Source organism: Tachyglossus aculeatus, chromosome X1 (assembly GCF_015852505.1).
Source record: "Tachyglossus aculeatus isolate mTacAcu1 chromosome X1, mTacAcu1.pri, whole genome shotgun sequence".
Lineage (NCBI taxonomy): Eukaryota > Metazoa > Chordata > Mammalia > Monotremata > Tachyglossidae > Tachyglossus > Tachyglossus aculeatus.
The window spans coordinates 63,374,804-63,392,009 of NC_052101.1; the positions used below are offsets into that span (position 1 = coordinate 63,374,804).

Here is a 17,206-nt window from a genome sequence, read left to right on the forward strand (position 1 = left end):
CAGGGAGTTGAATGTACGGAAGAGCTGACGGGGATGAAAAACTCCTCACCCTCGGCTTCAAGGCTCTCCATCTCCTCGCCCCCTCCTTCCTCACCTCCCTTTTCTCCTTCTACAGCCCAGCCCGCACCCTCCGCTCCTCTGCCGCTTATCTCCTCACCGTGCCTCGTTCTCGCCTGTCCCGCTGTCGACCCCCAGCCCACGTCATCCCCCTGGCCTGGAATGCCCTCCCTCCACACATCCACCAAGCTAACTCTCTTCCTCCCTTCAAAGCCCTACTGAGAGCTCACCTCCTCCTGGAGGCCTTCCCAGTCTGAGCCCCCTCCTTCCTCTCCCCCTCTTCCCCCTTTCCATCCCCCCCCCACCTTACCTCCTTCCCCTCCCCACAGCACCTGTACATATGTATATATGTTTGTAGGTATTTATTACTCTATTTTATTTGTACATGTTTATTCTATTTATTTTATTTTGTTAATATATTTTGTTTTGTTCTCTGTCTCCCCCTTCTAGACTGTGAGCCCACTGTTGGGTAGGGACCATCTCTATATGTTGCCAACTTGTACTTCCCAAGTGCTTAGTACCGTGCTCTGCACACAGTAAGCGCTCAATAAATACGATTGAATGAATGAATGAATGAATGGGTTCTAGTCCCGGCTCCGCCACTTATCAGCTGTGTGACTTTGGGCAAGTCCCTTAACTTCTCTGTGCTTCAGTTACCTCACCTGGAAAATGGGGATTAAGACTGTGTGTCCCACGTTGGACAACCTGATTACCTTGTATCTCCCCCAGTGCTTAGAACAGTGCTTGGCACATAGTAAGCACTTAACAAATACCAAAATTATTATTATTACTAAGCTCTGGGATTATACAAGCAAATCGGATTGGGCAAAGTCCCTTTCCCACATGGGGCTCACAGTCTCTCCCCATTTTACAGATGAGGACACTGAGGCCCAGAGGAGTGAAGGGACTTGCTCAAGGTCACACAGCAGGAAAGTGGCAGAGCCAGGATTAGAACCCATGAGCTTCTGACTCCCAGGCCCATGCTGTATCCACTATGCCATACTGCTTCCCAATGCGCCGTACTGCTTCCTGATGTCTGATGTTGTGAAGGTTGAACTGACAGGATTTGGTGGCTGATTGAATATGTGGATTGAATAAGAGAGATGAGCGGAGGATAACACCAAGGTTACGGAATTGTGAGACAAGGAGGATGGTGGTGATGTCTATAGTGATGGGAAAGTCGGGGGAGGACAGGGTTTGGGTGGGAAAATGAGGATTAAGGCTGAGAGCCGCATTTTAAAAAATGGTATTTATTAAGCGCTTATTATGTAGCGAGCACTGTACTAAGTGCTGGGGTAGATACGAGTTAATCAGGGTGGACACAGTCCACGTCCCACATGGAGCTCACAGCCTTAATCCCCATTTTGCACATGAGGTAGCTGAGGCATAGAGAAGTGAAGTGAGTTGCCCAAGATCACACAGCAGACTTGTGGCAGAGCCAGGATTGGAACCCAAGTCCTTCTGACTCCCAGGCCCATGTTCTCTCAACTAGGCCAAGCTGCTTCTCATACGTGGATGGTGTCCAACCTGATTAGCTTGTATCTACCCCAGTGCATAGTACAGTGCCTGGCACATAGTAATCACTTAACAAATATAAATTAAAAAAAGTAAGCGCCCAATAAATACCATTGCTGTTGATGATTTGGTCACATTTCTAGGCTGGTAGCGGAACAAGTAAGCTGGGACCAGAGAGGCGCATCCCTCCCTTCCCCACGTCAGCCCCAGGCATGGCTGTAAACTGTGGGAAAACTGGCCTTTTTGGTATATTGCAGGGTGAACTGACCCAGGGTTTGGCTGGGCGAGTAGAATCCGGTTGGTGCAAAGGGGAGCTTCAAACTGATCCCTTAGAGGAAGCTATTAGAGGACCCATTATCTAATCTCAACTCTGCCACTTGGCTGTTCTGTGACTTAGGACAAGTCGCTTAACTGCTCTGTACCTGAGTTTACTCAACTGTAGAATGGAGATTTAGTATCTGGTCACCCTCATCTTTTTTCTTTTAACGTTTTATCATTTCATTGCTCCCGACACTTCTGTCTGCAGTCCTCTTCCCCACCTATATTCATTCTCACAAGCCCATAACCTTGGCATTATCCTAGACTCATTTTTCTCATTCAACCCACATTTTCAGTCTGTCACCAAATCCTGTCATTTCAATCTCCACAACATTGCTAAGCGCTTAATACAGTGCTCTGCACACAGTAAGTGCTCAATAAATACGATTGAATGAATGAATAAAATCCACCTATTCCTCTCCATCTGAGCTAATCCAAGCAGTTATCCTATCCTGCTTTGATTACTGCATCAGCATCCTTGCTGACCTCGCTGCCTCCTGTCTCTCTCCAATCCAGTCCATACTTCATTCCACTGCCCGGATCAATTTTCGAAAAAAAACCCCCAAAACGTTCAGTCTATGTTTCCCCATTCCTCAAGAACCTCCAGTGGCTGCCCATCCACCTCCGCATCAAACAGGAATTCTTTACCATTGGCTTTAAAGCACTCACCTTGTCCCCTCCTACCTCACCTTCCTGTTTTCCTACTATAGCCCAGCCCTCACACTTCGCTCCTCTGATGCCAACTTATCTTGTCTAATGCCGTTGAGTCGTCGCCAACCCATAGCGACTCCATGGATGCATCTTTCCCAGAATGCCCCATCTCCATCTGCAATCGTTCTGGTAGTGTATACATAGAATTTTCTTGGCAGAAATACGGAAGTGATTTACCATTGCTTCCTTCCGCACAGTAAACTTGAGTCTCCACCTTCGACTTTCTCCTATGCTGCTGCTGCCCAGCACAAGTGAGTTTTGACTTGTAGCAGATTGCCTTCCACTAGCTATCCACTGTTCAAGCTAGGAATGGAATGGGTAGGCCTCTGCTTGACTCTTCCTCCTGTAGGTGAGGCTGGTAGAGTACTGGAAACTCTCCAGGTTCCGTCCTGAGAGGAGGAATGCCAACCTACTCTCTCTCAATCTTGTCTGTCTTGCTGCCGACCCCTCACCCACATCCTGCCTCTGGCCTGGAATTCCCTCCCCCTTCATCTTGGACAGACAATCATACTTCCCACCTTCAAAGCCTTGTCCAAGGCACGTCTCTTCCAAGAGGCCTTCCCAGACTAGGCCCTCATTTCTTCTTCCCTTACCACCTTCCATGTCGCCCTTGCACTTGGATTTGCACCCTTTATTCACTCCTCCCTGAGCCCCCAGCACTTATGTACATTGTGGGCAGGCAGTGTCTGCCAACTTTGTTATATTGTATGCTCCCAAGTGCTTAGTACAGTGCTCTGCACACAGTAAGCACTCAATGAAAATGATCGACTGTGAGCTCTAGACTGTGAGCTCATTGTGGGTAGGGAATGTCACTGTTTATTATTGTAGTTCCCCAAGTGCTTAGTCTAGTGCTGTGCACACAATAAGCTCTAAATAAATATGATTGAATGAATGAATACATTTATTGATTAAGCAGTATGATGTAGGATTTAACCCCCATTTTACAGATAAGGTAACCGAGGCACAGAGAAGTAAAGTGACTTGCCCGGAGTCACACAGCAGGCAAGTGCCAGTGCCAAGATTAGAACCCAGGTTCTCTGATTCCCAGGCCCGGGCTCTTTCCACTAGGCCATGCTGCTTCTCTCCTTCTACTGCCATGATGGATCATCTCTTCTCCTGCCCCATTCCAGCTTGCATTTCCTGCCTTCTGGGACTGCAAAGCTGGAATAGCCGGAGAGAGATCTGAGTGGAATGGGAGATGGGAAGGAGGCAGCGGGGAAGGAAGAGGTCTCTGAGGGAGTTGGTCCCTTGTGGTGATGCAAGGAGAGGAGGCCTAGGAGGGGCTGCCAGACCACCTTTCCTGTGGATCAACTGCTGCTTCTTCCTGCCCTCCCTACCTTCACCCGGCCCCCAGCTGCAAAGCCCTGGAAGGTGGGGACTATAAACTGGGAAGGAGCTGGTGGTAGTGGTGGTGACAGCAGCAGCAAAACCTGTTTAAAAGTGTATATGTGTTTACAGAAAAGAAAAGAAGCAGGGGCAGGGGAGAAGCACCTGGGGGGCGGGGGGGGGGGGGCGGTTATAAGGAGCCGAGTTTTGGGGTGTGTAGCAAAGTGAGTGGCGAGCCCAGAACAGGGCACGGTGAGGACTGGGGGAGAAGCAGGACTGGATTTACGAGGGGGTGTGGAGAGGGCAAGACTGGATTTGCTGACTTTGACAGAAGGGAGAATTTGTTCATTGCGGCTCGCTGACAGCGCAGTTAAAGTCTCCATATTGACGGGTGACTGAAAAAGAGACACAGAAAAAAACATGGGAAGTGGGGTTTGGCAGGGAGCCCTTGGTTGCTTGAAGCGAGGTTGGGTGGGACCCGATCCACCTATCTCTGTCAAGGCCAGGGATGAGAAAGAGAAAGAGGGAGCTGTGGGCCAGCTTCCAGCCAGCCCCATTTTTTATCGAAAGAGCTGGGGTGGGCAGCCCAAAAACCATGGGAGAGATGGCCTCCCCGTTGTTCCCTGGAGTTCTTGCTCCCCAAAGTTATTGCCCTGCTCTCTCCAGTAGGCTACTTAGCCACCTCATTACCCTTCATTCAAGGACAGCAACAAAAGAAAATGCTTTCAGCAGCTGAGGTTGCACCCTTTACCAGAAACAAAGTTTGGGGCTGGCTGGTGATGCTGATGATGGGATGATGGCTCGGTTCTCTACATTAAGTAAGTGGGTTTATAGTCCAGCTCTCTGAATTGGCCCATGACCTCAGTCCGTATCGTCCGACATATGAATTGGAATCCGTTATGACCACAGCACAGTCCAATGGGGACAAATAGTGACAACCAATATAATCAACTGATCGATCGTATTTATTGAGCGCTTACCATGTGCAGAGCACACACTACTCACTTGGGAGATCACAGTATAACAGCGTCGATAGACACATTCCCTGCCTACAACCAACTTACAGTCTAGGGAGCTGTAGCCTACCCTCTGCAGTCTAAAACCAATATCTCTTTCTCTTCTGGTGAATTTATTACTGGGGGAGGGAGACCAGTAAGTTGAGATCAACATTGAACCCCCATCAACTAGGGTTATGGATTCAAGTCCAGTCAGAAGGAGTAGAAAGCAGGACTGTATTGTCCCTGATCCTATTGGTGGGAGGGAGTAAAGGGGGAACCACTTTTAGGGGACATAACACAGCTACCCACATTAGCGAACCTCGATAGAGTGAGACATTTGCTTCCATTTAAACACTAGGACCCATTCTAATAGTTTAAGAGTATATTATAATTGTGCAAGTTGATCAGAGAAGCAGCGTGGCTCAGTGGAAAGAGCACGGGCTTGGGAGTCAGAGGTTAGGGTTCTAATCCTGGCTCCGCCACTTATCAGCTGTGTGACTTTGGGCAAGTCACTTAACTTCTCTGTGCCTCAGTTACCTCATCTGGAAAATGGGGATTAAGACTGTGAGCCCCATGTGGGACAACCTGATTACCTTGTATCTCCCCCAGTGCTTAGAACAGTGCTTGGCACATAGTAAGTGCTTAACAAATACCAAAATTATTATTATTATTATTCTTTTAATGCTACTTGTTTAAGCGCTTACTGTGTGTCAAATACTCTTCTTAACACTGGGGTAGGTACAAGTTAATTAGGTCAGAAGCAGTTCCTGTCCCGCATGGGGCTCACAGTCTAAGTAGGAGGGAGAACAGGTATTTAATCCCCATTTTACAGTTGAGGAAACTGAGGCCCAAGGTCACACAGCAAGCAATTGGCAGAGCCAGGATTAGAACCCAGGTCCTCTGACTCCTAGGCCCAATCATTTTCTGCTACACCACTACACCACACGGCTTTTCAATGTTCAGGAAATACCCCTAAAACTTTCTTAGCAGTGTGGTGGGTGTTAAATGATCAGATTCCAAATTAATATTTCAAGTAAGAAGTATTTGTCTTTCTTGGTTTTTTTCCTTGAATCTGTGTAATCTTTCTTTTTTTGTAGGTGAGGCCTCCAAAAGTCTGAAAATAGAAGCTCCCAAGTTTCCAGGATCAAATAAGTACTATGTTTGATTGATCAAATTGTGATGAATATGTCTTAAGATGAAATTCTAAGCTATAGACCATATCATTTACTAAAGCCAACACTGCCATAGCAGCAGACACTACAACAGCAGCAGTAATTCTCAGGGCATTCTTTAAAAAGCTCTTGCTCTCCTCCCGTTAATGAAGACCACTTAACAAAAATTGAGTTTGTAATGTGACCTTTCAGGTCAGCAGCCTTCCAGGAACCATGTAATTCAAGAAGAAATTTTTATCTATTGCTTCTCAGAATAATCCTTGTCTTCCATACGATGGGAAGATCGTAATAATACTGGTGGTGTTTGTTAAGCATCTAATCTGTGCCAAGCCGTGTACTAAGTTCTGGGGAGGATACATGGTATTCAGGTCAGACACAGTCCCTGGCCCAACCAGGGCTAACAGTTGAAGTATGAAGGTGACATGTATTGAATCCCCACTTTATAGATGCAGAAACTGGGACACAGAGAAGTTAAGTGACTTGTCCAGGGTTACAGAGCAGACCAGTGGCAAAGCCAGAAGATAATAATAATAATAATATTTGTTAAGCACTTATGTTTCAGGTGCTGGGGTGGATACAAGTAAATTGGGTTGAACACAGTCCCCGTCCCACATGGGGCTCACAGTCTTAATCCCCATTTTACAGCACAGAAGTTAAGGTCACACAGCATTCATTCATTCATTCACTTATTCAATCGTATTTATTGAGCACTTACTGTGTGCAGAGCACTGTACTAAGTGCATGGGAGAGTGCAGTATAACAGTAAGCCAACATATTCCCTGCCCACAATGAGCTTACAGTCTAGAGGGGAGACAGGCGAATTATAAATAAATAATAGATATGTTCATAAATGCTGTGGGGCTGGGAGGGGAATGAATAAAGGGAGCAAGTCAGAGCAATGCAGAAGGGAGTGGGAGAAGAGGAAAGGAGGGCTTAATCAGGGAAGGTCTCTTGGAGGAGATGTGCCTTCAATAAGGCTTTGAATGGGGGGAGAGTAATTGTCTGTTGGATTTGAGGAGGGAGGGTGTTCTAGGCCAGAGGGAGGATGTGGGTGAGGGTTCAGCAGCGAGATAGATGAGATCGAGGCACAGTGAGAAGGTTAGCATTAGAGGAGCAAAGTGTGCAGGCTGGGTTGCAGTAGGAAAGTAGCAAGGTGAGATAGGAGGGGGCAAGGTGATGGAATGCTTTAAAGCCAATGGCAAGGAGTTTTTGTTTGATGCAGAGGTGGATGGGCAACCACAGCAGACAAATGACAGAGCTGAGATTAGAACCCAGGTCCGTCTGACTCCCAAGCTTGTGCTCTATCCACTATGCCATGCTGCTGGATTACTGTTACCATTTTTATTTCTTGACTGTAGGGGTGAGTGTGAACTGTGATTCCATTTATGATACTGAAAAGATTCAGACTAAAATTTTAGAGCAGTGGTCTGCAACCTATGGCTTGGGAACCAAATTATGCTCTTCGTACTAGGATAAAGGCATTTAAAACCACCTTGGCTTAGTGGAAAGAGCACGGGCCTCGGAGTCAGAGGATCTGGATTTTAATCCTAGCTCTGACAATTGCTCTTCCAGTTGCTTGCTGTGTGACTTTGGGCGAGTCTCTGGGCCTCAGTTTCCTTAACTGTAAAATGGGGATTTAGTACCTGTTATCCCTCTTACTTAAGACTGTGAGCCCCCATGCGGGACAGGGTTTGTGTCCAACCTAATTAATTCATACCTACCCCAGCACTTAGACAAGTGTTTGACACATAGTAAGTGCTTAACAAGTACCATAAAACAAAAAAACACCGCCCACCACCACTAGAAACAAAACATGTGGGGCTGTGGGGCTCCACCAGGCCCATCGCTGCCAGGGGCAGGGGGAGTCTGCCCTAGTCAGCTTCCCAAATGCCTGTCAGCCTCAGGCAGCCTGCCCCGGGGCCCTCCATCAGGCCAGGTGGGTGGGTGCCAACCTTCAGAAGATCACAGACCTATTTCCATGCCTTGGTGGCTCTGGGGGAACTTCAGAACAATACTAGTTGTGGTATTTGTTAAGCACTTACTATATACCTAGCACTGTACTATGATACAAAGTAAATAGGTTGGACACAGCTCCTGTTCCACATGGGGCTCATGGTCTAAGAGTTGGCGGGGAGAACAGCTATTTTATCCCCAGTTTTTACAGATGAGGAAACTGGGGCAGAGAGCAGTTAATCAATAAATCAATCAGTGGTATTTATTGAGCACTTTCTGTGTGCAGAGCAGCATCCTAAGCACTTAGGAGATAAAAGAAGGAAGCACTTGGGAGGAAAGGGGGAAGACGCTAACTTCTTGCCAGTGCTGGCCCATTGCCAACTTGTACTTCCCAAGAGCTTAATACAGTACTCTGCACACAGTAAGTGCTCAATAAATACGATTGATTGATTGATTGATTGATTGTGGACAGGGAATGTGTCTGTTGTATTGTGCTCTCCCAAGTGCTTAGTACAGTACCCTGCACACAGTAAGTGCTCAATAAATACAGTTGACTGACTGACTGCACTGTGCCTCTCATCCTCTCCTCTCCCCTTCAACTGTGTGGGGCAGTGTGACCTAATGATGTCATGAGCCACACAGTGCCACTTAAAACTGGGTAGCCCTGAGCCCCTAGGGCAAGGCGGGCTTGAGGAAGAGGAGTTAATCCAGCCTGGGTGCCACTGAATGGGAGACGTGGCTTTGAAAACCGTTAGATTCACAATAATAATAATAATAATAATAATAATAATAATAATAATAATGGGATTTGTTAAGCACTTACTATGTGCCAAGCACTGTTCTAAGCACTGGGGTAGATTCAAGGTAATCAGATTGTCCCATGTGGGGCTCACAGTCTTAATCCCCATTTTACAGATGAGGTAACTGAGGCACAGAGAAGTTAAGTGACTTGCCCAAAGTCACACAGCTGACAAGTTGTGAAGTGGGATTAGAACCCATGACCTGTGACTTCCAAGCCCGGGCTCTTTCCACTAAGCCACTGTGTTCATATTGCGTGACCGGATGTTTGTGCAACACATGCTCAAAGCTTTCCCTTTGGTTCTTCTGAACAGAAAGTTTGTCGACCCCTTCCTGTTCGAGAGCATAAATTGGACAAACAGAAAGTGACCAGAAATTTTATGGTTCTGTGCCTGTGTACTCATTCCCTGGTAACAGAGCATTGATCACAATGTTTGAATTTTATGACTCCCTTTGACAGAATATTGATCAAGGACTGAATTGATAATAAATCTCCATTTCAACTTCAGGCTTTGTTTGCTACCATGTTATTGCTGATTGCATTTGGAGCCTTGCTTCAAGAAGTTCTAGTGAATAGCCAAGAAGAAACGCCTACTGAAGTTGAACCCATTCCAAGAGAATCATTATATAACTACAAAAGCCTTAACTTGCCAGAAGAGCACATTCCTTACTTTTTTCACAGCAATCGGCATATTGCCATGGCCTGCAAGCAAGACTCACATTGTCCATATAAAGTAGGTAGAGGGTATTTTTTCTTCTTTTTATTTATCAGGGTCATTTTGGATACTTGCTACTTCTGTTTGACTGTCTGTTGTGACAACCTGCAGTTGAATTCCATTTTTAACTGCTGAGAATTCTTTGTATGTCAACTACTGCTTCTTAGAACACCATTAACAACATTCACTGTTGTTAATACTTTTGTAACAGTTATGAGGGAGATTCTATGCACTGACCAGCTCCCTAATCAACGTGCCTCGTTTTAGGATGCTTCAGAGAAAGATGGCTGTGGAAATATCTATTTCCTACTCTTATAACTAATAATGAATCGGTAACATGTATAAGTAATAATCAGTGATAAGTAACTGGAAGTTAACTAGGGACAAAATTCAACAAAGTGCAGAAAAGACATTAAGCACTCTTGAAGAATTTAATTGGTGTTCTTCCCTTGGCAGCACTTGAATTTCTTTCAAGCTTTCTTGTTAAAGCTTCAGTTGTCCGCTTCCACCTATTTAAGACTGCCACTGCAGCCTTTTTTTGCCTGAGAGGTATTGGATTGAACTCAACCTGGAATCCATTAAAATTGCTTTTAGCTTAGGCAGGTAGATCAAAGCAGAGCAGTGAGAAGACTTCCTCTCTCATGCCTGTGGGAAGAGGAAACAAGTGGCAAAGCAAAAGGGCAGACTCTTTCATGCCAACCTGCAGAACACTAATCTAAAGTCTGCGAACAATAGGCACAGAGTGGCTCCAACAAGAGTCCTTGGGAAAATGCATGAGCCACTTTTGAAGCCTTTGTTTATGAGAGGCGAGTGAAAGGTTGCTCATCCACCCGGTTTCCTTTCTTTTTTATAGGAAAGACAGGAAGGGGGTGGTGTTCCGGTGATATAAATTAAAATTGAAATCTTAAAAAAGTGCATCTCTGCTGAATTCAGTGAGCTCAGCTTTGAAGAGTCAGTTTTGTCCATTCCCATTCATAACTGTGATACACTATAGGTGCATTTCAACCGTAGTTGTATTAGTAGGTGAAATTACAAAATGATAACCGATCCTTGATGAAATTCTGTCATAGAGGAATAATAATCTGAGATCTTTTAATTTTGTAAGAATTTGTTAAAGACAATACTAAATGCCAAGATGTTGAATTCATGCAGAGATCGGGCAGTCAATAAATACCAGTTGAATAAACTTAATCACTCAATAGTATTTATTCAGTGCTTACTATATGCAGAGGACTGTACTAAGTGCTTGGGAGAGTAAAATACAACAGAATTAACAGACATGTTCCCTGCCCAAAATGAGCTGTTATTATATTATCTATTATGTCATTCCTCACAGTGAAAACAGTGAAAATATGTTAAGTTGAAAGTTCTAACGAAAGATAAGCTTGATACATTATTTGTGTGAAATTTAACGACAGTCTCTAAGTTTTTGAAGGAAAGCGATTAGTCTTAGTAAAGATTTTTATGTTTCAGAAACATCTGGCATATTTAAAATCCTGTTGGGGCTATGAGAAATCATGCAAGTCAGAGTTCAGGTTTGGATATCCCATTTGCAATTATGTTGATGTGGGATGGTAAGTTTTCATATGCTGTTTTGAATGCTTTTTTTCCTCTACTTCATTGTTTTTTAATGTGTCTTGCAGGGCTTTAGCTTTTTGGTTGGTATCTTTTGTTTTTCAGGAAAAGGTTGATTAAGAAAAAAATCCCCAATTGGATATGCCATGGTATTTATTGAGTGCCTACCATGTGCAGAGCACTGTACTAACCTTTGAGCAAGAATACTGTAAAAGGCTAAATCAGGCTGGCCCTGGGCCTCAAGGGGCTCACAAATCTTTAAAGGGCAGTGTGTGGGGAGGCTGAAAATTCATTCAGTTGTATTTATTGAGCGCTTGCTGTGTGCAGAGCACTGTATTAAGTGCTTGGAAGAGTACAATAAAACAATAAACAGGCACATTCCCTGCCCGAAAGATTGACTTCATAAAGGCAAAAAAAACTTAAGGACACAAGGACAACTTGGAGCACAGGAAGAACTCAAGAACACTGTGAAGGAACTGTTTTCAAGATTCTTATCACTCAGGGCAGGGCTGTTCAGAGTCCAGTGGTCACATTAGGCAAAGCCAAAGCCACCCCAACATTCTAAAATTTGTGGAGATAGCTATTGCTGTTTGAGTTCTTCCCCACCCTTCTCAGGCAAGGAAGGGCTGAAGGCTTAGGCCTGTATTTATAAAGTGGATGTAGTGGAGAAAAAGTCGGTTATTTGTTGTTACACAGTATCAGACCACTGCATGTTTCTATGGTGATTTTTTTTAAATCAATATATTCTAAAATCATTGTGGGGTGTTTGTGCTAGGGGTATTCTTTAACTTTTCAAGACTGAATTTTGAGAAATTATTCTAATGACTCTGAAAAAAATAACCAAAAACAAACCTCAAACTAAGTCCTATCACTTGAATTAAAAGAAAGAAAAACTTAAGACTTTTGTAAAAGTAAAGATTCTGGACTTTTTCTTGTATCAGGACAGACAGCATTGAATCAGCTCAGGAGATATTCTGGAGGCAGGCTGATTTTGGTTATGCAAAGGAAAGACTGAATGAAATGCGGACTTTATGCCAACCCATGGAAGCAGTAGGTATTTTGGTCTTTCAAAAACAGCTTTTTTCATTGAAAAAAAAAAAGCAAAAACAAACCTGTGGAGTTTTTGTTTTTAAGAAAATTATATATTTTATAGATACCCATGGATAGGTAAATGAATCAATTAAATAAGTTAATATGGACATTTTTTATAATTTGTTTTCAAAATGCTAATTTTGGCTGCAACATCTTGTAGTTTCACATGCATATCAAGTAGATCCTTTCTGGATATTGAAATGGACCTTTTCTTTGAAGAGAGAAAAAGTAATAATAATAATATTTTGGCATGTGTTAAGCACTTACTGTGTGCCAAGAACTATACACGATCAGTCAGTCAATGGTATTTATTAAGCACTTACTGTGTGCAGATCACTGTACTAAGCACTTGGGTGAGTACAGTGCAACAGAGTTGGCAGACAAATTCCCTGCCCACAACAAAGATAATCAGGTCAGATACAGTCCCTGTTTCAGATGGGGCTCACAGTCTTAGTAGGAGAGAGAACAGATACTTAATCCCCATTTTGCCAATGAGGAAACTGAGGCGCAGAGAAGTTAAGTGATTTGCCCAAGATCACACATGGCAGGCAAGTACCAGAGTTAGAATTCGTACCCAGGTCCTGTGACTCCCAGGTTTGTGCTCTTTCCACTAGGCCATGCTGCTTCTAAAAAATTTTGGCATATGTCTCATTTTATTTTTACAGCAAACCTGTCGGAGAGTTTGGGGCAGGAATAATAGTAACCACTTTGCAGATGGAAAGGATGAGAGATTTGCACTTCTTTCAGTGACACACTTGGTACTAGGCCCTGATAGCTTCACTAGTCTAAACTTCCTCCAGTTTAATGGTAGAAAGTCCTGACTCTTTGCCCTGGTAGTGTTCCCTGTCAATGAGGCTGCATCTTGTTCTTCAGAAAGACAGTTCTGCAGGCATGAACATTAGACTTTAAAGAGATTTTTGCCACAGGAGATTAAAGTCAGGATCATTTAGTTGTATCTCCCCAAATTAGGATTGAAATTATCCACCCTATATTTAGAGTTACTAAAGTAAGATATGCAATTAGTAACTCCATCCAGGATCCAATTGTGAGCTCTTCGCAGGCTCCAGTTCAGAGTGCCATAAAAGAAGATCAAGATTTCAATTCAATAATAATAATAAAAATAATAATAATGGTATTTGGTAAGTGCTTACTATTTGTCAAGCTCTTTACTAAATGCTGGGTTAGATACAAGATAATCAGGTCCCACATGGGACTCGCGGTCTAAGTAAGAGGGAGAATAAGTATTGAATCCTCATTTTGCCGATGAGAAAACTGAGTAACAGAGCAGCAAAATGACTTGCCCAAGGTCATTAAATAATTGGCAGAGCCAGGATTAGAACCCAAGGTCTCTGACTCCCAGGCCCCGTGTTCTTTCCACTAAGCCATGCTGATTTAATTAGTACCACAAATTGGAAAGTATCACAACAGAAAATATTCAAACCAAGGTTTTCAAGGTAATAAAGTCATAGAGGATCAAGATGGCCAGGACAAGTTGATAATCTAATTAACAGAAGTCAAACATTATGTGTTTTGTCCATGCTTGAGAGCTTGTTTGGGGAAATATCTGGAGACAGTGTTCAGTGCAAGATAAACCCCAAAAGGAACTTACCCTAGCTTACTTTTACCTGGGAGTGTTTTACTCCAAGAAATAGGCTTTAGTGCATGAAGATGTCTTCTGGCTGGATCTCAAAAAAGCAGGTAGGCAGGCACAGCACAGGGAAACCCAAACTGACTTTGCTCCTCCCCACAGGAAAACTCAAGTGCCCCCAAGCAGGATGGACTGTCCCATTATTGGCAGAGAGCCAGTCTCCTCCCGAAGTTGTGCCAGTGGGTTTTGGGAAGTGTGGGCAAAGCCAGTCTGTGCTTCCTACCCTGCTTCCTAGAGAAGCAGTGTGGCCTAGCAGAAAGAGCATGAGCCTGGGATTCAGAAGAACCTGGGTTCTAATCCCGGCTCTACCACTTATCCGCTGCGGACCTTCTGCAAGTCACTTCACTTCTCTGTGCCTCAGTGTGTCTTGTCTTATGCTGTCGAGTCGTCTCCGACCCATAATGACTCCATGGACACATTTCTCCCAGAATGCCCCACCTCCATCTTTAGTCGTTCTGGTAGTGTAGCTGTAGAGTTTTCATGGTAAAAATACGGAAGTGGTTTACCATTGCCTCTTTCATGCAGTAAACTTGAGTCTCTGCCCTGGACTTTCTCCTGTGCCACTGCTGCCCAGCGCAGTTGAGTTTTGACTTGTAGCAGATTGCCTTCCACTCGCTAGCCACCGCCCGAGCTAGGAGTGGAATAGGGTATGCCTCTGCTTGACTCTCCCTCCCATAGTCGAGACTGGTAGAGTACTGGAAACTCTCCAGGTGCGATCCTGAGAGGGGGTGCCTCAGTTACCTCATCTGTAAAATGGGGATTAAGGCTGGGAGACCCATGTGAGCCAAGAACGTGCCCAGCCTGATTTGCTTGTATCCACCCCAGTGTTTAGTACAGTTCCTGGCATATAGTAGTTGCTTAACAAATGCCACAATTATTATTATTAGTAATATGACATTAATAATAATAATAATAATAATAATAATAATAATAATACAAACCTCCAGCCACCATTTTACAGCACTTTGCCCTGACTGTGGCTTTGCGGCTCGGCCACATGTCTGCTGTGTGATCTTGGGCAAGTGACTTAACTTCTCTGGGCCTCAGTTACTTCATTTGAAAAATGGGGATTAAGAGTGTGAGCCCTATGTGGGACAGGGACTCTGTCCAACCTGACTACCTTGTATCTACCCCAGCTCTTACAACAGTGCTTGGCACATAGTAAACGTTTAGCAAGTACTATATTATTATTACCATTACTTTTAAAAATAAGAATGACCAAAAAAGTAACAAAACACTACGTTGATTAGACTCAGCATCTACAGAGATTTGAAGGGCTAATGGGAAAGCTACAGTAGACCGATTCCTAAAGAGGAGTGTAAAGTGGCATGATGATGCCAAAATGGAAGAGCAATGTGGCCTAGTGGAAAGAGCATAGGTCTGCAAGTCATAGGGCCTGGGTTCTAATCCTGGCACTGTCACTTGCCTGCTGTGCAACCTTGGGCAAGTCAGTCAATCAAGCAAGCAAGCAATTGTATTTTTGAGCACTTTCTGTGTGCAGAGCACTGTACACTATAACAGTTGGTAGACCCGTTCCTTGTACACAACGATTTAGAGTCTAGAGGGGGAGACAGACATTACTATAAATAAATACATTATGGATATATACACAAGTGCTGTGGGGCTGAAGGAGGCTGAATAAAGGATACAAGTACAAGGGCAACTGGGAGGAGAGGAAATGAAACCTTATTTGGAGAAGGCCTCTTGGAGGAGATTTGCCTTCAGTAAGGCTTTGAAGGCGGGGAGAGTGATCATCTGTCGGATCTGAATGGGGAGGGAGTTCCAGGCCAGGGTCAGGATGTGGGCAAGGGGTCGGTGGCGAGATAGACGAGTTTAAGGAACAGTGAGTAGGTTGGCATTAGAGGAGCAAAGTGTGGGGGCTGGGTTATAGAGAGAAATCAGGGCGGTAAGGTAGGAGGAGGAAAAGTGAGTGCTTTAAAGCCTTTGGTAAGGAGTTTCTGTTTGATGTGGGGGTAGATGGACAACCACTGGGAGGTTCTTGCGGAATGGGGAAACATGGACTGAACGTTGTGGTAGAAAAATGATCCAGGCAGGAGGGTGAAGTATGGACTGGAGGCAGGGAGGTCAGCAAGGAGGCTGATACAGTAATCAAGTCAAGATAGGATAAATGCTTGGATTAACATGGTAGTAGTTTGGATGGAGAGGAAAGGGCAGATTTTAGCAGTGTTGTGAACCGACATAATTTAGTGACATTGAATATGTGGATTGAATGAGAGGGATGAGTCGAGGCTAACACCAAGGTTATGTGCTTGTGCAACAGGAGGGATAGTCAAGCACTTAGTACAGTGCTCTGCACACAGTAAGCGCTCAATAAATGCGATTGAATGAAAAATGAATGGTGCTCTCCAAAGTGATGGGAAAGTTACGGGAAGGACAGGCTTTGGGTGGGAATATGAGGAGTTCTGTTCTGGCCATGTTAAGTTTGAGGTGTCAGTGGGACATCCAAGTAGAGATGTCCTGAAGGCAGGAAGAAATTGTGAGATTGCAGAAAAGGAGAGAGATCAGGGCTGAAGATGTAAATTTGGGTATCAGCTGAACAGAGATGGTAGTTGAAGCCATGGGAAAGAATGAGTTCTCCTCAGTTTCCTCAACTATAAATTGGAGATTCAGTACTTGTTCTCCCTCCTGTTTAGTCTGTGAGCTCCATGTGGGGCAGGAACTGTGTCCGACCTGATTAACTTTTCTCTAGCCCCAGCACTTGGAATAGTGCTTAACACATAGCAAGTGCTTAACAAATATCATAAAAAAGAACCAGAGTAAAAAATCTATAAAAATCCTGGATGTGTTTTAATCAATAGGTCTATTCAGTCAATCAGTCAATTAGGGTCTATTCAGTCAATCAGTCAATTGTATTTATTGAGCACTTACTATGTTCAGAGCACTTTACTACGCTCTTAGGGGAGTACAGTATAGCAGAGTTGGTAGACACATTCCCTGCCCACAACGAGCCTGCAGTCGAGAGGGGGAGATAGAGATTAATGTAAATAAATAAATTACGGATATGGATGTAAGTTCATTGGGGCTGAGGGAGGGGTGAATAAAGGAAGCAATTCAGAGTGACGCAGAAGAGAGTGGGAAAAGAGGAAATGAAGGCTTAGGGAAGATCTCTCGGAGAAGATGTGCCTTCAATAAGCTTTGAAAGTGGAGAGTAATTGTCTGTTGACATTCATTTTAGAGTCCTTTTTAGAAATTTGAAGTTGTTACTGAAGAGCCATTAGCCATTATTTTTAAGAACTCATGAAAGCCAGAGAAATTCATGAAAGTTGGAAAAGGGCATGAGATGTACCCATCTTTAAAAAAGGGGAA

The 17,206-nt window shown here is 44.1% G+C and overlaps 1 protein-coding gene and 2 non-coding genes across 3 annotated transcripts in view; 1 reads left to right on the plus strand and 2 right to left on the minus strand.

Moving 5' to 3' along the window:
- The window catches only part of EOGT (EGF domain specific O-linked N-acetylglucosamine transferase), a 57,834-nt gene that overhangs the window by 3,713 nt on the left and 36,915 nt on the right, over window positions 1-17,206 (plus strand). The window contains exons 2-5 of the mRNA XM_038740695.1: window positions 6,023-6,077; window positions 9,358-9,582; window positions 11,038-11,138; window positions 12,081-12,189. Of these exons, the coding sequence (XP_038596623.1) occupies window positions 9,373-9,582; window positions 11,038-11,138; window positions 12,081-12,189 (420 nt within the window). The 5' untranslated portion in view covers window positions 6,023-6,077; window positions 9,358-9,372. The remainder of the gene's footprint in view (window positions 1-6,022; window positions 6,078-9,357; window positions 9,583-11,037; window positions 11,139-12,080; window positions 12,190-17,206) is intronic.
- Window positions 2,863-3,000, minus strand: LOC119920575. Its single transcript, XR_005448309.1, has one exon. It is a non-coding gene; the product is annotated as a small nucleolar RNA SNORA7 (small nucleolar RNA).
- Window positions 14,469-14,607, minus strand: LOC119920227. The gene has a single exon (XR_005447985.1). It is a non-coding gene; the product is annotated as a small nucleolar RNA SNORA7 (small nucleolar RNA).